Source organism: Ochlerotatus camptorhynchus, unplaced genomic scaffold (assembly GCF_037179485.1).
Source record: "Ochlerotatus camptorhynchus isolate MF236.1 unplaced genomic scaffold, CSIRO-AGI_Acam_v1.1 ptg000550l, whole genome shotgun sequence".
Taxonomy (NCBI): Eukaryota; Metazoa; Arthropoda; class Insecta; order Diptera; family Culicidae; genus Ochlerotatus; species Ochlerotatus camptorhynchus.
This window is the reverse complement of record NW_027041033.1, coordinates 3,530,329-3,556,964: the sequence shown is the minus strand read 5'-3', so window position 1 is coordinate 3,556,964 and position 26,636 is coordinate 3,530,329. Positions and strand designations below refer to the sequence as shown.

The 26,636-nt window shown below is 42.1% G+C and overlaps 4 protein-coding genes across 5 annotated transcripts; 2 read left to right on the top strand and 2 right to left on the bottom strand.

The window, feature by feature from the left end:
* LOC135713297 (Golgi to ER traffic protein 4 homolog) lies at positions 1–1,699 on the bottom strand. The gene is made up of 2 exons (XM_065236381.1): positions 1,008–1,699; positions 1–946 (listed from the first exon to the last, which is right to left on the bottom strand). Exons 1-2 carry the CDS (start codon positions 1,368–1,370, stop codon positions 278–280), a joined length of 1,032 nt encoding a protein of 343 aa, XP_065092453.1. The 5' UTR covers positions 1,371–1,699; the 3' UTR covers positions 1–277.
* A 7,623-nt stretch (positions 1,700–9,322) lies between these two features.
* LOC135713340 (E3 ubiquitin-protein ligase MARCHF5-like) lies at positions 9,323–10,887 on the top strand. 2 transcript variants are annotated; one of them, XM_065236447.1, is made up of 3 exons: positions 9,323–9,510; positions 9,661–10,291; positions 10,354–10,887. In XM_065236447.1, the coding sequence occupies exons 2-3, from the start codon at positions 9,672–9,674 to the stop codon at positions 10,742–10,744; spliced, it is 1,011 nt and encodes a 336-aa protein (XP_065092519.1). In that variant the 5' UTR covers positions 9,323–9,510; positions 9,661–9,671; the 3' UTR covers positions 10,745–10,887. The 2 variants fall into 2 exon arrangements, with proteins under 2 accessions (XP_065092519.1, XP_065092518.1); XM_065236446.1 differs by having other exon boundaries at positions 9,632–10,291.
* Positions 10,888–12,752: 1,865 nt separating this feature from the next.
* On the top strand, positions 12,753–13,918 carry LOC135713360 (neuferricin homolog). The gene is made up of 2 exons (XM_065236468.1): positions 12,753–12,931; positions 13,041–13,918. Exon 2 carries the CDS (start codon positions 13,112–13,114, stop codon positions 13,910–13,912), a length of 801 nt encoding a protein of 266 aa, XP_065092540.1. The 5' UTR covers positions 12,753–12,931; positions 13,041–13,111; the 3' UTR covers positions 13,913–13,918.
* A 10,009-nt stretch (positions 13,919–23,927) lies between these two features.
* LOC135713348 (uncharacterized) lies at positions 23,928–24,868 on the bottom strand. The gene is made up of 2 exons (XM_065236455.1): positions 24,528–24,868; positions 23,928–24,456 (listed from the first exon to the last, which is right to left on the bottom strand). The coding sequence occupies exons 1-2, from the start codon at positions 24,669–24,671 to the stop codon at positions 24,247–24,249; spliced, it is 354 nt and encodes a 117-aa protein (XP_065092527.1). The 5' UTR covers positions 24,672–24,868; the 3' UTR covers positions 23,928–24,246.
* Positions 24,869–26,636: the final 1,768 nt, after the last annotated feature.

Below are 26,636 nucleotides of genomic sequence, written 5' to 3'. Positions count from 1 at the left end.
TGTTGTTTCCTGATGTCCTGTTTATTATCCGATTTGCGTGTACTTGTTTTAAACAGTAGCTTAGATAGTTAGTACTAGTATTGAAACGTTGACGTTAAAATCTGCGCGTGTGTTGATGCTTCTTCCGGTGCTGTAGCAGGTTCTATCACCTTCACAATTTCGTCCCGCTCTTTAATCTTCTACTATGTCTCTCGCTCATTCGAACCAAAACATTATTCATTAATAATAAGCAATCATCACTTCCCAACCGAAAATCAAAATCAAAAAACCGGAACCCTTAATCCAGTTCCTCTTTGCCGCCTTGCGCCGACCCAGCTGCCGCCGAGCCAACCCTTTGATGGCTTCCTCCGGCCGGTTCATCCTCCAAATCGTCGTCCAACCCTTGGAAGAACTGATTCAGCAAATCACCAAAGATTCCGCCCATCCCCTCGGTCTGCGGCCGCTGTGGTTGACTGGCCCCGAAGAATATCATCCCAATCTTCTGCAGATACTTCTCATAGGACGGATCGCGCTCCAGCGAAGGTTTATACAGCTCGCACAGCGTCCGAAAAACGACCAACTTTCGCTGGTTCGCTTCGATCGCTCGCAGCAGGAAGAATATGAAATTCAACAGGGGCGTTATAAACGGCGGTTCACTGCAGGCAATCTTCGGATGGTACTTGGTGTAGGTGGCAAAAGTTTCTGCCGCTGTGGATGTTTCCTTCAAACAGAGCTGCTGCAGGATAACCTGCGCTATAAATAGGTCCATTTCGGACGGAAAACCCTTGGTTTGACTAAGCTGAATCAGCATGTGACCGCAACCGCTGCCATCCTTCGATAGTAGGAAATGATGCCGCGCCTGGGCCAAATTGTCCTCGTTCCACATAATCTGCGCTATTAACTTGTGCATCATCGGGTGACCAACCTGAGACTTTGACACGCTGGCGCTCCATTTAACTGATTTCACCTGCACGATGGAAACAAAATTGAACATTCTAAACTGTAACAATCACAAACATTACTCTTACCAAAAGTGTTTCCCTCTCGACAACATTCGACGGTAGCTTGCTCAGCAGTACGGCAATTTTCTGCATCCACTTCTCGGCATCTTCCGTTATTTTCCCTTTCTCCAGTGTGTCCACTATCAGTAGCCCCAGATCCGCACCACTCGTGTGCTGTTCGTGGTTTAGCAGGGTTAGCGATCCCTTGTACAACAATTCCAGCAGTTCATCATACTTCTTTTGGGACAGATACCGAAAGTACAACGTCCGATACATCTGATGGGCTTCGTAGTAGTTTCCGGATTCGATCGACGATTCCAACTTGGCCAGAACTCGCGCTACACCGCGGGCGCCCGGGACGACGCCCGTTGCCGCGGTTTTAGTGGCCATTCCTGGCTCTCGCTGCTGTTGCTCCTCCAGCGGGCTCAATCGAACGATACTTCACTGGTAAAAATCGATTTTCACCTCACAATCTCTCACTACCTCCTCCAACTGCAGCGCCAAGAGTCGATGATGTTCTGGGAGGATTGCGACGGAACCAGACAACGCAATTTCCACTTAACCACACTCACCGCATCGGAACGATCAGGAAAATCTTCTTGAATGATGCAAAACGGTTGGATTGCAGGAATAATTTCCTAATATTTTACTCCGAAGATTCCAGAGTGCCACCATATAAGCGGAGAGAGCAAGGGACTTTTTCGTCGGTGTTTGACAGCTGCAACTGCAAGTAACACGGTTGATGACAGATTGGAATTAGGCTGGCAGTTTTCGACTTTTGGTTTCCCAGTGCCAAAAGAAGAAGGTATTCCGCGAGCTGACAGTAAACACTGAGAATAAAAAACTTCGCTGGCACACACTCGAATTTAAGCATTATTTTTTTAAGCATGCATATAAAAACCCTTTGCTATGATTGAAAAGTTATCAGTTTTAGATTTTTATTTATAAATGACAACTAATAACGTTATAATTCATCACTATGCTTAAGAAGTTAGCTGATTGCTAGGCTGATCATTTTTTTACGTGGGACTACGTCGAAAATAGAGCTTTTTGATGTTTGATCGGCGCACACTATTGCACAATTAAAATTGAATGAGCGCGAGCAAGAGGGAAACAGATTAGTAGGAAAGCAAACCGTCCGTTCATTCATGTGTGCTAGATAGAGAAAGACAATTGAACGTCAAAAAGGTCTATGGAACGTGTAACAAAATTATGAAAGATTTCGAACATTAATAACTCAGCTGCCCCTGGAACAATGTCAATAATTTTATCACCAATCGATCAGAAATATGTCTACGCATCAATACCAATGCTTTTAAATGATGATTTCCAACAAAAAAAAACTATTGAAAAAGTGATGATGTGGTAATGTGGTCACTGTTTTCATGAAATAAACGTTCTTTCCCAGGGGGTAAGTCACTCTGCCACCATGTGTCTGTGCTTATTGTGTTTCCAGTGTGTTTTTGGGTGTCGGAAGATGTTTCATCATGTTGACCGAGCTGTCAAAACTTCAACCGAAAAAATATATTTACTGGCAACCATATCCTCAATCATAACAACATAACGCTATTAATGGATCCTTCTGCGACTCCTTTGCTGTTGTTTGTGTGCAGATTAATCCATGAAACGAGCATTGGCCCTCTCACTTGAGGAGGAAGACGAAATTGGCGCCTAACCTGGCGCCTGATGATTTGCTCACTCTCAAGAGGGCCTTCAGTCAGGCTGAAATGCACAACTGGCTTACGAACAGTATCCCGGAAAAACCGAAAAATATTTATGGAAACGAAAGGAATAGGCTCTTTTTCCGTCACGTCTTCATTGTCTTTTAATTTGTGAATTCGGCAAGGCGGAAGCGAATTTCAGAAGTAACAACATTTCTACCATTTAGATTTTCAAGGACTTTTTTACGAAGGAAGTCACCAAGAAACGGATCAAGCTGCAGCTTCCAACAAATTCGATTTGATTGATATCAGCGTAGCACCCATATTCAGATATCAACGAGCAAACCTTCCCCGGATTAATCAAGTTGATCGAGCTGAAGATCGTTCACTACCACAAGCTGACGAAGGACCACCAGACACTGCAGACACTGATCGATTTAGGCATTCGAAACGATGAACCGCATCTACGAGATTCTGACCGATCTGTACATCGATAAGTTCAAGTTCAGAGGGGTCAATGTGAAGACGAAACTGCCGCAGTTGACTGACCTGCAGGAGAATTATAAATATGACGAGTTGGTCATTTTCTACAGTGTCGGGAAAGCGGTTGATGATGAGTAAATGGACTGGTATTTTAAATAAATCTACATTTCGGGGACACATTCCGGTTGAAGTCAAGTCGGTCGATCACCTTAATTTTGTCTGTGCCTTAATAGGCTAGATATCGGCTCTCCATCCCACGGTGATTTATTGTTGTGCTTATGCTGCCGTATATAGCTTGATTGTCTTTCTTAAATCAGTGCCCGTCCTCCTGGGCGAAGTACTCGACACATTTCCCCAATCGCTTGCCTACGAAGCCTACGATGATCTGAGGATTCAATCCCAGGTATTTACCATTACCGCATCAAATGTTCAGCAGGATAGACCCGGGACTAAGCGATTCCAAACCCTGCAATTCGTGGCCACGGTGAGTGCCTCCAGTTCTAATTGGGCAGCGTTCTCTTTGATACGATCAGCTCTATCATTCGCTTCTTGTTGATACGTATCACACAGAGAACTAAACTGGGAACGTTAAGGGCCGTCATTCAACTTTCTGAACGTAAACGATACTCTTTATTCACGTTTCCTAATTGTTAGGCTGCCATTCAACCTTACCGTATCCATCTTTCTCGGCGTTATTCCATGAGTCCATCCGTATCGACTATCGCCGGATATTGCGAACAGAGACCTTCGGGGCAAATCCACATTTAAGTGTTGTCCCGTGGTGTCCCGACGATCCATTACTATATCACTTCCGAGGGTATCGAGATTTGCCGATAATACTCGTACTCAGTCGTACCAATCTGGGTTCGTATCGTTGTAACTGTAAACAACAACAACAATAACAAAACAACAAAATAATTTTTTAATTTAATTTTTAAAATTATCGTTGTCCTCAAGTGGTGATCAAAATTGTAACCAAGTTGTGTTTTTTTTAATTAAATATCATTAAATGAAAAAATCAGCCACAACAGCGACTAAACTATTGACAATAACGACAAACAATATTTTCCCTTGAAAAAAATCACAACCTATGGCCAAAATGTCGGGCAGATTAAATCGTAGTCGTTGCAGTGAGAAAGCCGTTAATCAAAGCAAAATTTTAGCTTTTGAACTATGATCGTAAAATTCCAGAAGAAAACTCCGGGAAATGTTTGAATTAGCTTCTGAATCAGGGGGTAAGTCACTCTGCCACCTTGTGTCCGTTCTTATTGTGTTTCTTCGGTGTTTTTGGGTGTCGGAAGGTGTTTCAGCGTGTCAACGTAGTTGTCAAAACTTTGAGTGAAAAATAAAGTTTTCTGGCAACCACTATATCTATAACAGCTGTTCTGAATGGAGCTAAAAAAACATCCAGAGAAAGACGAAAGAAGCTCTCCTGGATGAAGTTCGAGAAAAGCTGGAAAAACCTCCGGGAAACTTTCAAGACACGAATTGAGAAACTTGTGGTGAAAATTTATATAAACTATCGGAAAAAAACGGATGTCACATCCAAAGGAAGCCAGAAAATTTTCGGAAACCAGAAGTAAATTTCCAGAAGTAGCCATTTCCAGGGAAAGCCAGAAGAAGCTCGGAAAAACCTTATAATAGCAGTCGAACAAAAAAACCTTTGGTATGTGGTTAAACTTCCAGAAGAAGACGAAAGAATTTTCTGGGAGAATTAATTGAACTTCCTTGAGAAGACGAAATAAACTTCCTGGAGGCGCTGGCAGAAACTTCCTAAGGTAGATTGGAAGAAACATCTGAAGAAAGCCGGAAGCCAGAGCGCTTATGGAACAGTCGAAAGAAACAAGGGGCCGTATGAATAAAAAGAGTTTACTTTACTTTCCCGTGCTTTTCTTACAGGAAAAGTAAAGTAAACGCTTTTATTCATATGACCTAAGGACATAATTTCGGAAGAAAGAGATTCCTGGGGGATGTTCTAATGATCCAGAAAATTTTCCTGTTATTCAAAAAACATTCCTGAAGACTCCGAAATTTCCCTGAAGTTTTCGAAGCATTCCTGAAATGCACTTAGGAATATTTCATAGTTCCTCGAAATTCCTTAAAAGTTCTTGTAATTTTCCTGAAATTAGGGGCTGTTTTGGAGTTCTCTGGTCATCCTCGAAGCGCTCGGAACTTCTCTGATTATAATAAGACTACCGGAATATCTCTAATCATCTTAGAAGGTCTCTGGCCTGGTCTCTGGACTTTCTTGAAGATTACGAAATCTCTTAAGTGCTCTCACAATTTCTTGAATTTATTGTGACATCAGCATTAAAGTTCTCTGAGCTTCCCGATTTTTTTAATTTTTAAAAGTTATCGACACTGCCATCAAAAAGCATAGAACTTCCCATAAAATGTTCTCACAATGTTCTAATGTTCATGTAACTTCCCTTACGTTTCCTAAATTTGCATGGACATTGCTGAAGTTTTCGGAAATTGCTTGAGTTTCTCGGAACTCCTTTATAATTTCAGCAATTTCATTGAAATTAATTGATCTGTTCTGATGTTCTCTGAGCTTCACTAAAGTTCCTGAAAACCATTAAATTTCCCTGCAGTTCTTTGGACTTGTGAAGTTTCCAAAATATTTATGATGTTTCCTTAAGGTTCACTGGAGTTCGCTGGACTTTTATGAAATTTCCGGGTTTTGAATTTTAACAGAAGTTAATTAAACTGTCTTTAATTTATCGAAACTTACACAAAAGTCTGGACTTTTCTGAAGTTTCAGAACTTCTTATATGTGACTACAGCTAGTGTGGATCCATTCGTCACCCATTTCCAGTCAACTGGAACAGCTGTGGATTGTCGTAGAACTTCCACAAAGCAAGCTTAGTGTAGGCGCAATCTACCTGCCTCCCGACCGCAAAAACGACTGCACGATCATCCGTGAGCATGTGGAATCGTTAGGGTCAATTTCGTCACAATTAAGTCCCTGCTCTCCCGCTTTCGTATTTGGTGACTACAATCAAGCTGGTCTGCAGTGGCACACCATTAATTGATCCACTGCTTTCGAATATGCCGGTTGCTTGCTGTGCTCTTTTGGACGGCTTTAACTTTTACGGGTTCACACAAGTGAATACTTTTCCGAACCGAAATGGACGTTTGCTAGATCTTGTCCTGGAAAATGATTCCGCACTACCGGGCACTTCTGTTTCCTTGCCCGTCGAGCCACTGATTGATCTAGATGCCGATCATCCCGCTCTCGTCGTGTCATTTAGTTTACCTGCGCCGATTCTTTTTACGCCGTCATCTGAGTGCTACTCTTTGGATTTTCGCCGGGCCGATTATGTTGCATTGAACAATGCGCTTGCGGAAATTGATTGGCAATTTATCGAAACTGCCGCTAGCGTGAATGATGCAGTGGATTTTTTCAGTGCTGCACTGGAAGATGCTATTTTCCGCATTGTCCCAGCTCGACGACCTCCGCTAAAGCCTGCATGGTCTAACCCACGCCTACGCGTGCTAAAACGTCAACGCTCTGCCGCCCTCCGAAAGTATTGTAACTCTCGCTCGCCGTACTACAAACGACTGTTCAATTTTGCGAGTCGTAGTTATCGAAATTACAATCGTTTTCTCTATAATCGACACGTGAGACGCACGGAAGCGAACCTTCGCACGAATCCGAAAAGTTTTTGGTTGTTTGTCAACTCAAAACGGAAGGAATCCGGGTTGCCTTGTTCCATGTTTCTCGGGAATGACTCGGCTAATAGTGAAAGAGAAAAATGCGACTTGTTTGCTCGTCATTTCAAGCAAGTGTTCAACGATTTCTCCGCTTCGCCAACACAAGTGCTGGATGCTGCTGTTGGGATGCCACGTGATGTGTTTAGTTTCGTTATTCCGCGCATTTCAGAAGACATGGTGATAGCCGCAACACGCAGACTGAAGCTATCGTTCGCCTCCGGACCTGACGGCATTCCGTCATCAGTTCTAAAACGTTGTGTAGCCAATCTCTGCCTTCCACTTGCGAGGCTATTCAATCTCTCGGCACAGCAATGTGAGTTCCCCTGCCGCTGGAAACTTTCTTATCTGTTCCCAGTGCACAAAAAAGGAGATAAACGGAATGTCATAAATTATCGTGGAATCACCTCCCTGTGTGCCTGCTCAAAACTGTTCGAGATTATCATAAATGGTGCTCTGTTCACACGCTGCAAAAATTATATCGATACAGAACAACACGGTTTCTACCCGAAGCGCTCCGTTTCCACGAACCTGGTGCAGTTCACTTCTAACTGTCTGCGATGCATGGATTCAGGATGGCAAGTCGATACTGCGTATATGGATCTAAAAGCTGCATTTGACACGGTGGACCATAATATCCTGCTGGCCAAGCTGGAGATACCTGGCATCTCGTCAACTGCTGTGGATTGGTTCAGATCTTACTTGGTGAACCGCTATGTACATGTCAATATTGGCGCGTCGGAATCGGATGTTTTCTCAAACAACTCGGGAGTCCCGCAAGGCAGTAACCTAGGACCGCTACTATTTTCGATCTTTTTAAACGATGTCGCCTTGCTGATACCATTTGGATGCCGCGTTTTCTATGCAGACGATACGAAAATCTACAAAATTATTAAAAGCCTCTCGGACTGCTGGGATCTCCAGAATATGTTAGGTATTTTTGCTGACTGGTGCTCAAGAAATTTGATGAGTCTAAGCATAGAAAAATGTAACATTATTTCATATCACCGAAAAATTGAACCAATCATGTTTGACTATGTTCTCTACGGACGCTGTCTTGCTCGTGTAGAGCACATAAAGAATCTCGGCGTTACCTTGGACTGCAGACTCACTTTCAGAATCCACTACAATGACATCATCTCCAGAGCTAATCGACAATTGGGCTTTATTTTCAAAATTGCCGACGAGTTTCGTGACCCGCTATGTCTCAGGTCACTTTACTGCTCGCTTGTGCGATCCTTATTGGAGTCAAGTTCAGTTGTTTGGTGCCCTTTCCATGCTAGCTGGATCACTAGAATTGAATCCGTTCAACGCAAGTTGGTGAGATATGCTCTTCGTTTCCTCAACTGACGTGACCCAACGAACTTGCCTCCGTACGAGGAGCGTTGCCGTCTCCTGGGAATCGAGCCATTAGAGGTGAGACGGACGGTCGCTCAAGCTATGTTCGCTGGAAAGCTGCTTACAGGTGACATTGACTGCCCAACACTGCTGTCACAACTAAATATGTATGCCCCTGAGAGGTCTCTTCGTCAACGCGACTTTCTGTTTTTGGAACCACGGAGCCGGAATTATACACAACACGAGCCAATTCGAGCAATCAGCCGGCAATTCAACAACTTTTTTTATATGTTCGACTTCAATGTATCAGCTGACGTGTTTCGTCATCGGCTACTTGGCCTTTTCCGTACCGTTGACCATAACTATTTAGTTTAAGTTTTATTCATTCAGACAGTATTTGTCAGTTGAATTTTTCAATAAACAATAAACAATAAACAATAAAAATCTGATAGCATCCTTGAAGCTCTGGGAGAGATGAAAAAATCGAGCGAAGGCTGAAGAAGCATCCAAGGTAAGGTGGAAGAAAATTCCAGGGAAAATTGGATGAAACTTCACGAAGATTAAAAATGAATAAAAACTTCTGGAAGATAAATAATTTTTAAAACATATTTCTCGATTCCCTAAGAATTACCGGAAAGAGCCATCGACTATTTCTTGATTGATGGGTAGCCAAAAACGGTGAGGAAATGCAAACATTAATCGAAAGAGTGTCAAGCATAAGGCATCTTTAGAGATGATTATTTAGAATTTTGAAGGCTAAAAAAATATGAGGTATTCAAAAAGATACAAGCCTCTCACAAAAATTTTCTCCGAAATTCGAGCGCGGGCAGGCATTAATAATTTTGATTATTTAAAAAAAAACGGTAAAAATCAGTATAAAATCTTAAAAATCGGTATTCTAGTTTGGAAATCGGTATAAATACCGATAAATCGGTATATCTGGCAACGCTGATTCTGCCCTTTCGGGATTAACGAGATCCGGATTAACGAGTGTCGGATGAGCGGGGGAATACTGCATAAGAAGGTATTCTACCGCCCAACGGCAAAGTTCAGCACGTTCTCTCCCCACGGCTCATTCCTCTGATGCGAGATTACTGAAGTGACAGCAACAACGAACACTGACAAAGGAGACTGCAAAAGAAAAGGTAAAACCACGAAAGCAGAGTAGGAAGTTTCGCAAATCAGCCAAAATATTGCAAAACACATCCATTATTTTCCCGTTTTGTGCATAAACTGGATCTGCCCGTGTTCCAAAAGTTACGTAAAACCAAATTGGAGTATTGGTTGCACGGGAAGTTGATTCGGAAGGAGGATTTTGGCCATCGTTTCTACAGGTAGGCGAAATTTTCTGCGAAGCAAAAAAGCTCTTATCAGGCAGGAGGGTGATATCACTCTTTGCACTCTCATTAATACACATAAGCTAAGCTGCAACTAACATGTAATCACTTTCTAGAGTGTTTTGTTGTGTTGATTATCAATTATAGATAAAAACGGAATGGCGTCAACGCAGGAAGCAGCAGTAGCGGCGATAGCGGAGTCCATTGCGGCGATCAACAGTGGTCCAGCGCAGGACGGGGACGAACGGTATTGTTGGGTTTGTTTTGCCACAGACGAGGATGACAAGCTGGCACCGTGGGTTCAGCCGTGCAACTGTCGGGGAGCCACCAAGTGGGTCCATCAGAGTTGCTTACAGCGCTGGGTGGACGAAAAGCAGAAGGGAAACACCTTCAAACGGGTCAGTTGTCCACAGTGTCAGAGCGAATATATCATAGTGCTACCGTCGATGGGAGCGTTGGCCAATGTATTGGAGGGGATCGATACGTTGATCAAGCGGATCAGCCCATTTCTGACGGCCGGGGTGATTGTGGGATCTATCTATTGGACGGCCGTAACATATGGAGCGGTCACGGTGCTGCAGACGGTGGGCTACGACGAGGGACTAGCACTGATGGAACGGGCAGAACCGATCGTGCTCCTCATCGGACTACCGATGATCCCAGTTGGATTGATTCTCGGTCGGATGATCCGTTGGGAAGAGTTCATTCTGAGGTTCCTGCAGACCAAGTCGTTCAGCGTACGAAAGTTCCCGATGTTGAGTCTCCTGTTGCCGATTTCGTAAGGCTTGAATAATGATTGCTAATGGAAGGAATAAATTTTCAATTAATTTTTCATCCTAGAAACATTGAGGACGATCCGGCCTACGGTGGTTCCTTATCCGGTGGTGGCGTCACTCCACCTGCTCTGAATCCGCTACCGCCGGGAACGGTGGTGACGTCGGATCCCCTTTCCGCTACACGGGTGCTGTGCGGTGCCCTGCTGCTTCCAACCGTTTCCTCGATCGTGGGCCGCGTATTTTTCGATTCCATTCGAAACAACTTCCAGCGGGTGCTGGTCGGAGGATTTGCATTCGTAGTGGCGAAGGGCGTCCTCAAAATCTACTTCAAACAGAAACAGTACAACAGGAAAAAGCAACGCCGCATCCTGGACTACACGCCGGACAACATACGGAAATACGGCGTCGGGAATCAGCAGCAGAGTCAGGGTCACAATCCGGCCGGGCACCGTTAAGGCGGACCGCGAGCTAGTGAGCTGTGTGATAGTTATTCTGGAATGGAGCGTTTCTATTTTTAGAAGGTTTTTCATCATTATTCAAATTGTAAACGGTTAAATTTAGTAGGATATCACTTTTATAATCTATCGTAGTCGAAAAAGATCGAAGCTTAGAATGGTTCAATTTTCCTACGGCAAGATGTTGAATGTTGACTATGTAAAACTAAAAAAAAAATACCTATCACTGTTTCTGTAAATACATATTTTTATTCTGAACTGGCTTTGTTCGTTTGGGTCCAAAATGTGAATCAATGGAAGAAAAAAATCTTAAGGTGTATTCAAACCTGAGCGTGCGCTGGGCGATATTCGCGTTGGTAAGAGAGAAAAGTACTAGTAGTCTCTCTCATACCTCTAGATAGATCTGGAATTAGGGCGTAACAGCCTTTGTAAACAATGACTTCCCTTGTTGATTTCTTGGAATTCAAGGAACGCCTACACAAACTTCTCGATGGTGATGTAGATTTGCCAGGGAGAGCCATGACTTTCGAGAAATCATCGAGAGAAGTCATTGTTTACAAAAGCTGTTACGCCCTAATTCCAGCTCTATCTAAACCTGATAGGACCTGATTATAGTCGCTATATTCATAGTTTGGCGGATAGAATTTCGATCTATCAAAAAGCGGAACCAATTTAATATATTTTAGACCAACAATTGAAAAGGTACTATCAACTTTTATAAACAAAACGTTAATTATTCTTTCCTCGCTAAAAGAAGATAAACTGCCAGCATCATCGGATAGGGGAAACTTTCCACAACCTAAAGATGGTGTTAGTTTGTGTAGGCGAGCCTAGAGTCTTGAGAAAACGGTTTCCGAAATTTTGTTCGCAGCAACTGATGTGCTCTTTTCTGTTGTTAGTCGTGATTTGCTCGATTGGTTCCGCTATTTGACAGCTCAATTGGTTCCCGAGATTCTATCCGCCAGACTATGAATATAGCGACTATAGACCTGATTGGTGCGGAGTCACTCAAAATGGTTTTCAAAAAAATCCAACGATCAGGGCCAACACCGAGGCTTACGTCCCTTAAATGGATTCGTTCGAAAGATGAAGTATTAGGATCAACACTCAAAATGTTATCCTTAAATTAAATTGTAAAGTAATAAAATAAATTTATCCATACCATACTAATGAAAAAGTACAATAATCACTAATGATTGTAAATCCTCGACAAAGAAAGCTTTCGACCGTTTGACTTGATATTGACCAATTTCTTACTTGATAACCTTTGATAACCATTTTAAAGCTTATTCCTAGCTTTACAAAATATTGGCTCAATCAAGCAATTGTAAACAAATATTGAGAAAGTCAGGAACGAGTTCTCATTTTTGCTCTGGAAATAAGGGGCCAATTGTGAGAGGATTTAAGCCGGCGCCAGTGATGTAGTGGTAAGTGTGACTGCTTTCTCATCCCAATGGGTCTGGGTTCAGGGTCGGTGGGATTTTTCTGAGGCTCAAAAATCTCCGGTCACGTCTTCCTTCAGAAGGGAAGTAAAGGCGTTGGTCTCCGGTCCATGAGTTGATGGAGGGTCGATAGGGTAGTGTCCAGATGTGGCAGCTGTCTCCCTGGCGTCATACTAAATACGGAAAACAAGATCGATGGAAAACAAATCAAGGAAAAAAAAGCAAAATAACTTGAAAGTTGAAAGTGATCGACCCCGTACCACTCAGTCTCATAGCAACACAAGTCCCACCCTGGATACCACTAAGTAGCTTGAAAGATTGAAAGCTTGCTCGTGTTGGTTGTGTGTATGCACAGAGCTTTTTTTTTGTTTTGGTGTTTCAATCCTTGATCACCATGGCAATTTGATGAATGGATGTAAAAGAATGAAAAAGACTATACGATCGTAGTAAAAGTGTTGTGGAGTGAAGTCAGGCCCGGCTAAAAACAACACACCAAGTCAGTCAAAAAAGCTCTACTTTTTGTTGCGTGCGTTGATTGGAACCGAAGACTTGTTGGATGGTGAGCTGCGTGTGCAGTGTTGGGCTGGAACGGTGCCCGGTGTGGTTGACTAATCATTATCATCTGCATAGCTACCTTCGTTTATCTATATGTAGTCACTAGTCCAACGAGTCCAACAGCCAAGTGAGTGACCTACCTAAAACACGACTGAACGACTGTGTTGGGAACTGGTTTTTCTACTATTAGGTATGTAGCATTGGCAAGCATTAATTCGCAGCTACCAATGATTGTCGCTATCCGCATATGTTTATCACCAAACCACTAACAGTGCTTTTCGACATTGAATGGTTTTTAGTCAACGTTTAGTGTGTCGTGTCTTCGTATTGTCTAGTCACATTGGAATTTACCAAAAGAGTTGGAACAACCATGGTCCTATCATATTTGACACCGTACATCCGGCACATTATCGTGATCGGTTTGGCAGCGGTGCTGTTTGTGGTTCTTTCCCGGGAACCGAATAGTCATTACAGCGAAACCAATATCAAGGAAGCTGCACCTGACGAGAAACAAGCGACGAGCGGCGAGAGGTTATTCACAGACCAGGAACTGGCGGAGTATGATGGCCGCGAAGGAAGCAAGGGCTTGTATCTGGTGATACTTGGATATGTGTACGATGTGCAGAAAGGAGTGAAGCATTATGGGCCCGGCGAGGCGTACAACATGTTTGTGGGTCACGACGCCTCAAGGTCGTTCATTTCCGGGGACTTCGAGGAGTACGATCCGGAGATGTCGGACGTGTCGTCGCTGACGGATTCGGAATTGAAGAGTATCGTCAAGTGGAAGTCGTTCTACGATGAGAACTACGTGTACAAAGGCAAGGTCGTTGGTCGGTACTTTGACGAGCGAGGAGAGCTGACCGAGTACCACAAGATCGTTCTGAAGCGGGTGGCCAAGGCGGAGGAAGAGGAAGCTAAGCCAAAGCAGGAGTTCCCATCGTGCAACGTTGAGTGGAAGCAGGAAACGGGGACGAAAGTTTGGTGTTCGTCCAGGAGCGGAGACGGCGTGGAACGAGGTTGGGTGGGAAAGCCTCGGAAGTACGTTGAACGCAAGGACGAGACACCGTACTGTGTGTGCGTGCCGGATGAGGCAGAACAGGGGGAGACGTTAGTTCCTTTTGAAGATTGCGATCCAATCAGTGAGAGCTGTTTGGTGAAGGATTCGAAATGAAGCGGTGAGCTGCAAAAAGTGCTACAAAAATGCAATAAAGTGATGTTGTGTAGGTAAATTAGAATGTTTAAGTGGTATGTTTTCAACGAATTTCTAAAAAAGCCTTGATATGACGTAGTTTTTATTAAAAACTCTGAAGACTTGAGCGATCCGTGGGTTCATCTCAAAAACTGTCTGCGTAGTTCACGAACAGCCCGACTCAAAAATAAATCAAATCAAAAAAGCTTAAAACGTATGCAAATTCCCGCTTTACCTTATTGAGTCCGAGCCATGATTACTTAGGCAATAGTCATGCATGATTAAATCCGAAATAATTAAAGAGTCTGAATTTATAAAGAGACGACATCTTATCCATTTGACAGGTCTTCTGCTCGATTGGAATGATTTTTCCTATGACTTTGACAGAAAATCGATTGTTCCAATTTTGACATGTCGTCTTATTAAAAAATCAGGTTCTTTAGAAATAATGACTTGTGATAACAATTTATCTTTTCAGTATTAAATTTTATTCTTTTAGAATATTAATATATAATCAAAGATAATCAAAATTCAATCAAAGAAGATTAAAATTCGATCAAAAATGACTAAAACATTTTCAAACAAGATAACTTTCAATTTAATCAACCATGATTAAACTTGACCTGGCGAATACAAATCTTCTTCTCCAGCTGCAGGGTGTCTACAAAATTTCCTGAGTTTTCCAGGTTTATCCACACTAAAAATCTTCACGGTCGATTTATGTGAAAACATAGGGTGTCCCAGAAAGTATAAGCACAGTTTATTATTGGACGTTATGTTAATGAACTCAAATTTTTATTTCTTATATATGTTCTATATAGTATTCTCTTTCAATGGGATGAAAATAATCCGCAGTTCCTTCAATCGCATGCCAAGAAGCAAACTTTTGATCTGATGCTGTCCATGAGCTTCAGCACAGATTCCTTGGCGATAATTTTGGCATGCAGTCTTTTTCAAATTCTTCGATTAAAATTGGCTGCCTTTAAGTGTTTCCGTAGATATCCCTTGAAAAGGGCCCAAAAAGTTTCGATTGACCGGGCCTCCGGACAATTCAGAGGATTCATCTCTTTTGGCACGTATTGCAAATTGTTTGCTTTGTACCAAGCTAGCGTGTCACCTCGTAACGTGGGTAGATTACCTCTTCGTGGTATGTTACGGGATGTAAGACCTACCACCGATTTCTAGTCCTGACTACTTCAAACTAGGGGAACAGGATTTTTCAGTAATCAAAGGAACACATCTTAGTCCTTGTTACTTTTTATGCCTTGTTGATAGTGACAAGACTCTGCTTTGCCCACCGAGGATGATCTTGAAACAAGGAAAAAATGAGTTAGTTAGTCTTCATCTATGTGATTCCTAATCTTCTATTCGTTGATCTCTAGTTTGAAATGGTTAAGACTAGGGTTCTGATGCATGGTCATTATTGGTGTCATTCCATAATTTTGTTGCTAAGGAATCCAATTTTGACTGACAAAGGGGTGCGCCTTTGGTGAATGTTTCAACACTCGAAGGGTATAAATAGCGGAACCTTTCAATTAGAGTCGGATCCTTGCGATGAAAGCAAGAATGATAACTGTAAAAAAATCGAATACTTCATCATTTCTTAATAATTATGGAGTAATACCAACAATCAATACGAAACTAACGATTTTAAATTGGCTCACTACTTGACTAGCCAATTTCTTCTTCTTCTTCGCTTTTTAAGCTTATTGCATATGGCATATTAGCTTATTGCGTGCTCTCAACTTAGTGTTCTAGATGCACTTCCACAGTTATTAATTGAGAGCTTTCGATGCCTGTACCATTTTTGCATTGGTATAATTGTGTAGCAAGTCCATTCTTTCTATGCCCAGGGAAGTCGAGAAATTTTCCAACCCGAAAAATTTCTAGACCGGACCGGGAATTGAACCCAGCCACCTCCAGCATGGTCTTGCTTTGTAGCTGCGCCTTTACCGACTGAGCTAAGGGAGGCCCCTTAGCCTATTAGTCCCAAGCAAATCGATAAACGTACCCCATTCTAGTCAAAATTCTAGTACTACACAAGGTTTGTTTTGATTCGCTATGAAATTTTGACAGATAAAATGAGGGATTATTGGATTTTCCTATGTTTCGAGGGGTGAATCGACTAGCTTGGGACCGAAGATAGTACCAGAGGTGAGCCAAAAAGTTGAGCACGTTTCTTCGGGACCTACTAGTCTTAGAGTTACCTCTATGGTAATACGACATGCACTAAACTAAGGACACGGCATATACTACAATAGATCAAATTACTGGTCGCAGTGATGTTAGGTCCCGAACAGAAGAAAAACAAAGCTACCGTGTCTTCCGAGTAGTGCATTAACACCAAATCGGCCCAAAATAGTACTGGGTCATCATGTTGACGGATCATGGGCCGCAGACGCCGATTCAAACACTCTCGAACGTAAATTTCAGTGTTCATCGTCTCCTTCGTCACAAATGGCTTTGACAATTTGCCACACTTACATATCGCTTGCCAAAATTTTTGGTAAAATTTACTTCTCAGCATCGGCAACTTCCTGACCATCACGGACTGTGTAGTATTGGTCTACTGGAAGCGTCTTGTAGTCAAATTTTGCGTATGTTTCATCGTCCATGATAACACGCGCCAATTTTTCACACAGCAGGCTATCATTTAGCATCCGAGTTCTCGGTTTGACGGATGCGGCTTGTGTCTGACTCCGTTTCGGCCTCGGTTTCGGCTTCTTCTGCTTCTTGAACGTTTTCAGTCCGTTTCTTGGCTTGGCACGTTGGACGTTACTCTTCGAAGTTCTCAGTTTTTTGGCCAAATCTCGAATAGAGGCACTTTTCTTATTGACGAAAGCTTGGTGATCTTCTGGTCCACTATTCGGTCCACCGGTCCCGGTTTACGGCCAGATTTCGATGTGTCCTCGAAGGTAACTTCTCCATCAAACTTCCGGATGGCGGTTTGGACTGCACCGATACTTACTTCCTCAATTTTCACCACGATTCCTTACTGATAGTTTGGGAATAGTGAACCATTTGTGCACGATCTGTTTGCGCTTTTCTGGGGAAATGTCCCGAATTTTGATGATTTTGTACAAAAAATGCACTTTTCGCACATAAACTTGTCGAGGAATAAGTAAACAACAACACACGGCTGATAAACTTCATCGGGGTAGAAATGGCGGCGAGTAGAAAGTGTGCTCATACGTCCACTCTATTTTTTACTTAACTTTTACCCGAAATTGCATGTAGCCGAGCAAGATTCAACTTCGATTATCGCTTACGTGAAATTGGGGTAAAAACTACTGGAAAGCTGGCAACTTTTCCGTGATATTCCGTTTTGTTTAAAATGCTTTTCACGTAATTTGTACGTGAATTTTGAATGACAATAATGGAACTATATATAGAAGCAGTCAATGTTAATCTCGTTCGAAATGTTACGGAAGTGGACAAGGCACGACTACCAAGAACTGACGCGAAGTTCTACCACGCGAAACCGGGACTTTTCCGAATTTCCGAACCGACAATGAAATAAAACTTGTGGAACAAAAATGTCTGCTCTGCAATTCATTTTCATTAGAAGAATAAGTAAGACGTAGTAAACTATAAAAAAACAGTCAATATTATGCAATTTTATCGGGCAGATATAAATTCCACGTGTTTCAATTGATACTTATATCTGCTCACAAAATTGCTAAAATTATTTACTGCTTGTGAAGCATTATGGGCCCGGCGAGGCATACACATTTCCGCCACATCAGTGGGCACACGGCCTACTCGAGAAAAGTCGGTCAACAACATGAAAGCAAATCGATATTAAAGTTTGCAGTTCCTATATCATAAATCATTCATATATCATTTTGATTTCAATTTACTGTCGCGATATACACGGTACCCGCAAAATACACAATAATGACTAAAAAAGAGTGCAAAGTAAGCATTTTCAAGGGAGGCTGGACTGATTATGGCGATGAGTGTGCAAATTTTTACGCAATAGCATCCTCCCTATTCGCACACGCCCGAAGACCGGAGGCGAATGCCACTTCGACTTGTTTCGTCTACTTACGACTCTCTGATGACTGTGTTGGGAAAGCAGCATATGCATGTACGTAATTGGTGGATTTGTTAGTTATTTCGACACTTTTGGACAGTGCTTGACATTTACCACTTTTTCAATAGTTTTTTTTTGTTGAAATGCTTCCGACTGTAGCATTCTATCGATGCGTAGAAATAATTCTGATCGGTTGGTGATAAACTTATTGAAATTGGCCCAGGGGCAGCTGAGTTATTAACGTTCAAAATCTTTCATAATTTCGTTACATGTTCCATTTTCGGTTTTCACAAAGTGTACCCCCATATAGAAATCACAAATGAATACTTACTACTATTTTTTGTAGTTGTAATTACTCATAAATGGGTAAAATTTTACTCATTTAATGGGTAGTCCCAGTTTCCCTTGAAAATGCTTATTTTGTAGTCATTATTAGGTTTTTGCGAGGGGGCGACACATATAAATCTCAATTCTAGATGCTCAACAAATCTCACACTAGCGAATCAATCTTCGAAAAATCTTCTTTCATTTCCCCATCTACTTGCACCGTGCATCATCTTTTTATAAGAAATCTTCAGAATCGTCATCAATCATCTTTCTATCTACTAAGCGTGTGCGTAGCTAACCACAGAAAAACACAATTTTTCCTGCATCGTAGGTAGAGTCGCCCCCCTCGGGTTTTTGCGGTTATCGTGTAAGGCTTCGTGCACAAATTACGCAACACAACGGGGGGGGGGGGAGCCGGCGCCGGTGGTGTAGTGGTATGTGTGACTGCTTTCTCGCCTCAATGGACCTGCTAAGACAACCAGAATGCACGTATATTTAAAGTTGTTTCTGTGATATACAAACATATCTACAAACAATCAAATCGTATAGAATGCAAAAAAAATGGCTTATACCTCCAAAAGTGGAGGCCATATACGTACAAATTTTAATTTCTTATTAAACGAGTTGATTTGACATCATTTAATCTGTCATAACAAATTCAATTTGAAAAGTCTTACGATGTACTCCGATTTAATTTGTGGTACACCGAAGCCCTATTACTATTATCAGATGATTTGGAGATGATCGTCATTTGGTTCATCATCTGTTTTTAACATTTAACAGCAACTTGGATGTTTACCATTCTTATCTACTGTGTTACCTGACTTATAACGAATATACGTTGTATACGAGTACCCCGAATACAACGTATGACTCGTCTAATTTTGCATAGCATTTGCAATGTAAAATTAGACGAACTATACGTTGTATTCGGGGTACTCGTATAGAACGTATATTCGTTATAAGTCAGGTAACACAGTAGGAAGAATTTAGTTCAAGAGTGCAGTTTCGAACCCCTTTGGATATGGTTGTGTTTTAAGTTTGTTCTCTGTTTTGTGCGTGCGTTCGCTTTCATAGTTTTCGGCTGCATTTGCCGGATTAGCGCTGGAACTCTGCTCCAGGATGCTCGACCGGATGTATTGATTTGGTGAGTACGTTCCAGTTGAAGATTGTTCTTATACATTTCTCGATTGCATTTTCGAGGGGACGTCCGAAGAGCTTTGAGATTTGGGCGTTGTTGCTTTTGCGGGCAGACGCGTTGGTCGCTGATTTCTCGTAGGTAGCTCAGTCTCGCAAACAGTCTATACGAAATGATAGAGGAATTATGCCTGTTAGTGTTGTTAGTTTTTGGGCTTTTATTCGCGAGGGATTGTGATTGACGTGTTTGTTTGCAGAGGGAATTGCGCCCTGGTCTCAAGGTTCTCCGGACGTGTCTGCTTTTGTTGGGAGTGCGTTCGGTTTGGTGTGGTTGGTGGCTCGTCGTAGTCGCCGTAGGCAGTACCGTTAGTATATTTAAAATTAACCATAAACCACTGAAATTATATGAATAATCGCGTATCTCTGTTGTTCATTACATACCAAGTGAAAACTTAATCATATTTTGTCGTAAAGTGTTGTGGTTGTGAGATGCTCGATAACCCTGGAGGGATCGGTTTTGCTTTGCTTTGCTCTCCCACAACAGAATAAACCACCATCGTTGGGTTCCGAAAGCATAAAGCGCAGTTAATAATCAAAAGTTGAATAGTTTAAACCATGAATTTCGGAAATGGTGTATGCGTGATCCAGTTTGGAAGACATTGTTGGCTGCTTTCAGACACGTCGCTTCATTTGAATAACTTTTTATTGAGTCGGTCATAGATTGTGGTAATGTAAGGGGCACGGTGGCTATAGAGCAAATGTTTTTGCTTAATGAGTAGATGATAGATGGGTGAAAACCCAAGCCTCATTACATTACTAAGTTTATATATCCAGGCCTCTATTGTAGAAAATCGTTAATAACAGAAATTGGAGGAACGATTCAGAAAAGTAATAAGTATATTTAAACAAATGTGACGTACGCCTGAATCAGTTCGGAAGACATTGTTAACTACTTTGGATGATTTCATTTTATTGTAATAGCTTCTTGTAACCGATAATGAAGTCGGTCGTAGCTTGTTGTGATGTAAAGGGCACGGTTGCATTAGAGCGACCGTTTTTGCTTACTGAGCAGAAGATCGTGGGTTAAACCCCAAGTATCTTTACATTACTGAGTTGATAGGGTCGCGTCATTTGTTTAACAGGTTTTAAAAGATCGCATCACTTTCCAATGTGAATCCAGATCTAATTTACCCTTCCCACTAACAAAAACGTTCTTCCCGTGACAACCGTGGAGATGCAGAGTAGACTGATGCAAAATTTGAAATTTTCGCTCCACAGTGCTTAAACGGTTCCAAATTGGGTCCTGCTTAGCCTCCCAAAATTTCAACTACTTTAGTAAGAAACTGACTTGGCACAAACCATTTAAAGTTTATATGGGAATTACTATGGGAAAACTTATGTTTTTGTTCATACCTATCTAACAATTCACCACATCACTATGCTTTTAAAAATGATAGCAATGATTGTAGAAACTTTTCTCAGCTAAAATTTTGTTGAAAACAGCTTTTCAATCAAATGTAAGGAACAAAAGTTATTAATGATTCAAGTCACTGATGTCTTATGATTATGCTCATTCAACTGTTTAACAGGCAACAGCAACACACAACACGTAGAATAGAGCACAAAAATCATGGCTACTATGTCACACTGCAGAATACAGTGTTGCCCACAGAACAGCTGCTTGATCATGCTATAAGATTATCAATCTCTCAAAAAATTAATAACAATTTAATTTGACATTTGGCTGAAAAACGACATTCCGCAAAGTTGTAGCTTAGAAAATTTCCCGTAAGAATAGTTATAGAAATTTTCGAAAAAGCAATATGGAAAATGGGTAGAAGACAATGAACAAAAAGTTTGGTTTTCCCATTGTAATTTCCATATAAACTTCGAATGGTTTGTGCCAAGTCAGTTTCTTACCAAATTAGTTTAAATTTTGGGAGGCTAATCAGGACCTGATTTGAAACCGTTTGAGCACTGTGGGCGAAAATTTCAAAATTTGCATCAGTCTAATGCAGAGGTATACTCGGTCGCTAGTAGCAACGGTTGTTGAAATAACAATCCTTTCCGTTCCCTGATGACCATACGGACTTGGCCGGCGCCGTTATTGATCTCAAAAATATGGATTCTCCGGATTTTGTACACTGGGAATGGATTGCTAGCCCCAAGCCCCATTCATATGGTTCTTTGTACAAATTTCGCTAAATGTGGTCAATCACGGAGTAGCAACTACTGTTACTGTTTTCAGTTGAAAATAGGTAATAGTTTAAGTATTAAAATGCTTTATTTTTATATAATTATAAGTAGAGTCGATCTTACAGTCCGTACACCTATGTACCTCGAGCTAAGTAGTTCCTACGAAGATCCCAACAGCTCCGAGAGCATCTCTCAACTGGAGTAAGAATTGGATGCGATTCCTGTCCACGATCAGCTTTGAATCAGTTGTGCCCTCCGCTTCGCTCCCGCAGGCCGTGGTCCCCGTCGTTATCGTTGATCCTGATTACCGAACACTAATCCCTTCTGCAGTGCCTCTAGAAAACTGTCCATGACACCTTCCTGCGTCCGAACGGCATCGTTGTCCAGGAGCTTTCGTTGCTACTGCGTTCCTGCATCTCCTGCTGGGAACGTTCCTTGGCCTTCAGTGTTCGACGTCTTCACAAAAGCGCTTCAGAAAACTTATTTTTGTGCGCAATTATGGGGCAAACAATCATCTGCACTGCACTGCGGTGTAGTTATCTGAAATTGAAATTGAAGGCAGCTCCCACACCTGGACCCTAACCACCGACCCACCAACTCATAGGAACTATGGAAGTGTATCTAGTACACTATGTTGAGAGCACGCAATAAGCTAATGTGCGATCAGCAATAAGCTTGAAATGCGAAGAAGAAGAAGAAGAAGAAGAACTTAACACTTCATGTTTTGCTGTTAACGTCTTGTTGAAAAGTTAATTTAAGTTCATGGGTCGTTTAACTAACGATTATTGTTTATTTGTTTTGTTTAACAAATGTTAAGTCATTCATGACTTGTCCGGGGTGATATTGAAACTCAAGTCTTTTCGTGTGAGAAGCATGGATGTAAATGGTTAGCATCCATGCTTCTCAGTTTAGACTAGTTTTCCGTTTGATTCAATAGTGTAAAATGTTGCTCTTATTTTTGCTGTGAAAATCGTTAAGTCAACCAGAATGAGATCAAGTGGAGTATTCAAAATAAATTACATCATAATAGCACAGACAAACAGACGTAACTCTTTGAAAAACTTGTTCTTGAAAACATAGTATCTCAAAACATATAACCTCAGTAACGACATCTATCTGGCTTCTCGCGGAAAACAAGCTTGCTCGCTAACTCGTAAACAATATTGCATAAAATTTGTATAGAATATATAGAAACGTCAAAGTGATCCGATGCCAGCGCTGCGGCGAGTAGTTCGCGGAACTGATAATATTCAAATCAACCGTTAAATGCATGAACGAAGATACACAATGAAGAGTTACGTCTGTTTGTCTGTGATAATAGTAAATTTGTTCAAAACAACTCGAAATAAAATGTTTTGCATTTTATTGTGATGTGAAATGCTTGTTCCGCAAATGTAAACAACAACAAATTTGCTTTCCATGTGTCAACTTAATCAATTTGACTCAAGTTGTAAAAGTTGGTCCGATTTTACAAAAAGAATTCTTCAGTAATTCTATTTGCAACTTGCACTGATCCATTCATTTGCTGCACTCATCAGCCATCTACACGCAAGCAGCCAAGGCTACAACCTCAGAACGAAGCATATTGATACAGACAACCAGACATAACACATTGAATATTTCTCACTGTTGAGCACACTGTGGTGGGCAGTACAGCGTTACGCCGTTAGATGGCGGTAGTGTGTAAACGTCAAACGCAAGGGAATTCAATATGCGATACTCTTAAATTAACCGTGCAATGCTTGTTCGATGAACAACTTACGAGTGTTATGTCTGTTTGTCTGTGATATAGATATCAAGTACCGTAAAGCACCGAAATCCGGATACTTAGTCCACAAATCAAGTGTTAATTACTAAAACCGTTCGTATGGTACCTATCATCGCCTAGCGAGAGAATTCCGATCTTAAAAATTTTACGAATCTAAAGAACTTTTTCGAAGGATGTTTTTGGTTCTTGTGAACCTTATCATGATGCATATCAAAGTTCATGGCCCCGCACGAAGTATGACCATTGGTGGTTGACGGGTTGTAAATTACTGTTAGTGGTCACTGGTTGTAAATTAAACGTCCAACCATTGTGGACACATTCAGATCGATGACAGCTGATATCAAAAATATCGTTCGGTTTGCTCTCGGACCATGGTGTCCACCTCAACACACTGACACGCTTATTTCCTTCAGGCTCCAGCTTAGTTCAACGTATCAGTCACGTTTATTTCCAGACGATTTCATCAGGAAACGGCCACTTCTTCGTCCAAGTGCAACACTACCACGCACGTACATACGAATCAAAAAGAAAGCTTATCTTTACCACTCTCGATTGCAATCTTCTCTGCATCGAGAGTTGTTTATTCAGTAATAGAAAGACATGAAGTACTTATACAAATATCAATATACAACACTTACAGGTACCTTAAAAAATCACCACAACCACAACCGAATTGCAACTTCTAATCAAATGCTGGAAACAACAAAAGAAATAGGTATACAACGTTACATCACAGATAAGCCGCTTGTTTCGTTCCGTTTCCAGTAGTGTAGATAGCGTATGCGGGGTCTCGTACAATATGCTGCAACACAAGGGGTAGCAGCATGTTCTCAGACTGTTTACCTCATCGCCTCATAAGGACGTCTCCAGAATCTCCCTCGAAGACCGTTGCTGACGGTTGCTGTGATGGTGCTGTAGATGAGGCTGATGCACCTGCTGGGGATTCCCCGAACTTGTATCACCACTGACGTCTACCTGGTCGACAACCCGGTGTGATGGACCGTTGGGTGACTGTTTCGGTTCAGCTTCCTCATTTCTGTAGTCGTTGTCCATGTTGTTGTTCTTCTTGTGGAAAATCGGTACTGTTGAATGTTCAATTCCGATTCGGGTTTAACTGAAAACAGCCGACTTACCGTGGTTTCCAGCGCATCCGGTTGGAATAGATCTCCGCTAAGGGACGGTCGAATCTTTGGTCGGGATTTGAATCGGCCCGAGTGCGAGACCGAATACTTCCGGTGCGTTGGTATTTCCGGGGCAGTCTTTTCCCGCAGCGTCATTTCTATTCGTCGATGCACCAACCAAACGATAGAAAGCCCTTGACTCCGAATGATTGTGATTACAGCCCTTCTATTGTCGCCGTTTGCCGTAGCAGCAGCAGGTACCTGCCGTTCGTCGTTGGTCGCGCAGATTGATAAGCATTTCGATTGGGTACTCGTCGGTGGACCATCTTTCACACCTACGAACGTATACCGGGCACTAGCATCAGCGTGCTCTCTCTCGTATGTATCGGCAACTTATCAACTCGTCAATGGACTCTGCACAAACACACAGCGAGCGGTTTGCTTTGTAGATAACGAATGTTCTGTTGTTCGGCGGTTGCATCTGTTCGGCCGTCTGACTGGCTGGTTGGCCGGCTAAAATCGATGAGTCGATGATGCTTGTGAAGTGGTACAATCAAAAGATGAAAAGAACATTGGGACGGATAGATAAGGCGTTGCACCGGACGACTGGGACATTTATGGCCGTAAACTTTGGTTGGGTTTCCCAACTTGATCCAAACTCGGGTCGTTTCCAGCTTTCAGGCTTCTGTCAAGCAAAGTTAGGTCAACTTTCTGTTTGTGTATCTGTTTGAAATGATAAAATCTGATCAACAATGTTTAACAATTGAAGAGGCCACCACATTAAATTTGTTTTAACCTTCACTCAAACAAAAAATTACGCGTCGGTTTTTATCATGTGCTTCACACAAAGATTTGCGCAACTTGCAAAACACATCAATCGCACGTGTGAATCTTATGAAAACAGCCTAGGGGCATCCCACTCTAAACTTTGTATTTCTCACGTTGTACTTATAAAGTTCTAACTGATATCTTAGATACCTATAAGCTGCCCCTTCCTGAACCCAAACTGTTCCGGTAGGAGAATATTGTTTATTGAGAATGAGTTCTCAAACAATTTGCTCAGCGCTGAGCGGAGGCTGATCGGTCTGTAGCTTGACGGCAATGCTGAATCTTTACCGGATTTACGGATCGATTTTATTTTTGCTATCTTCCAGATGCTTGAAAAGTAGTGCAGCTCCAAGCATCTGTTGAAGATGGCAGTTAAAACTGCTTAGACTTTCATGCTAAGTCTTTTTATTATTAGGTTAAATATGCCTTAAAAATTGGGGGCGTTCCTATTCTTTGAATATTTCAGCGCTAAGCAAATCTGTTCTAAAGTACTTCTATCCTCCGGAGACACAGCACAAGGGGAGTAATCTACATGTTGGACGCATTGCACCAACTGATTTCGAGCGGACAATATGATTGCCAATCGCATTTGCTTTCTCTTGTGGAGTAATGAGCCGATCGTCATCATTTCTGACTCTGAGAGGTGGAACGGGTTTGGGATGAGTTTTTAGCACCTTGGTTACCTTCCAGAATTGACGGCTACCGCTCCGGTCATCCAGATTCTGAACAACACGCCCGAAGCTTTCATTTCGGAATGCGTCCATTCTGGAAGCAATCTGTCTGTTCAGATCGACCACGTTTTTTGTCCAGATCTCCAGTCCTCTGAAACTGGCGTCTACAAAAATTTCTCGATCGAATCAGAATTTGGGTGTGGGAATCAATGGCAACCAACTTACCCCTCACAGGAACTTGTCGAACAAACATCTCGTCAGCCACGGATATGGCCTGGTGGAGTCCTTCCAGCGCCCGGTCGATGTCCACTAAGGTGTCAGTCGGCGGATTTTCATCGATGTTTCTGTCAACCACATGCCCAAACTGCACCCAGTTGACATGATGGGAATCTTTGCGCAGGCTTTGAGCAGGTGCCACGTTGATGCTGACTTCAGCCACCACCGGTTGGTGGTCGGAGCTGAGATCGTTGATCGGCATTGGTTGGGATAGTCCAAAGCTCGATAGAAAAAAAAAGTCCAACGTGGAAGGTTCGGTTCATCCGGGAGTTTCACTGTCTACAGCCCATGCTGCGAGTGGTCGAATGCTTCGGGGCCAGCAATTAAATAACCCCCAATGACGAAT

Bases quoted from the DNA above. Each gene is read 5' to 3' on its own strand.
- LOC135713297 (XM_065236381.1), bottom strand. From the start codon at position 1,370: ATGGCCACTAAAACCGCGGCAACGGGCGTCGTCCCGGGCGCCCGCGGT. The intron at 947-1,007 runs GTAAGAGTAATG...TCCATCGTGCAG, and splicing joins TCGAGAGGGAAACACTTTTG to GTGAAATCAGTTAAATGGAG.
- LOC135713340 (XM_065236447.1), top strand. From the start codon at position 9,672: ATGGCGTCAACGCAGGAAGCAGCAGTAGCGGCGATAGCGGAGTCCATT. The intron at 10,292-10,353 runs GTAAGGCTTGAA...TTTTCATCCTAG, and splicing joins AGTCTCCTGTTGCCGATTTC to AAACATTGAGGACGATCCGG.
- LOC135713360 (XM_065236468.1), top strand. From the start codon at position 13,112: ATGGTCCTATCATATTTGACACCGTACATCCGGCACATTATCGTGATC.
- LOC135713348 (XM_065236455.1), bottom strand. From the start codon at position 24,671: ATGACGCTGCGGGAAAAGACTGCCCCGGAAATACCAACGCACCGGAAG. The intron at 24,457-24,527 runs GTAAGTCGGCTG...TTCCACAAGAAG, and splicing joins CGGATGCGCTGGAAACCACG to AACAACAACATGGACAACGA.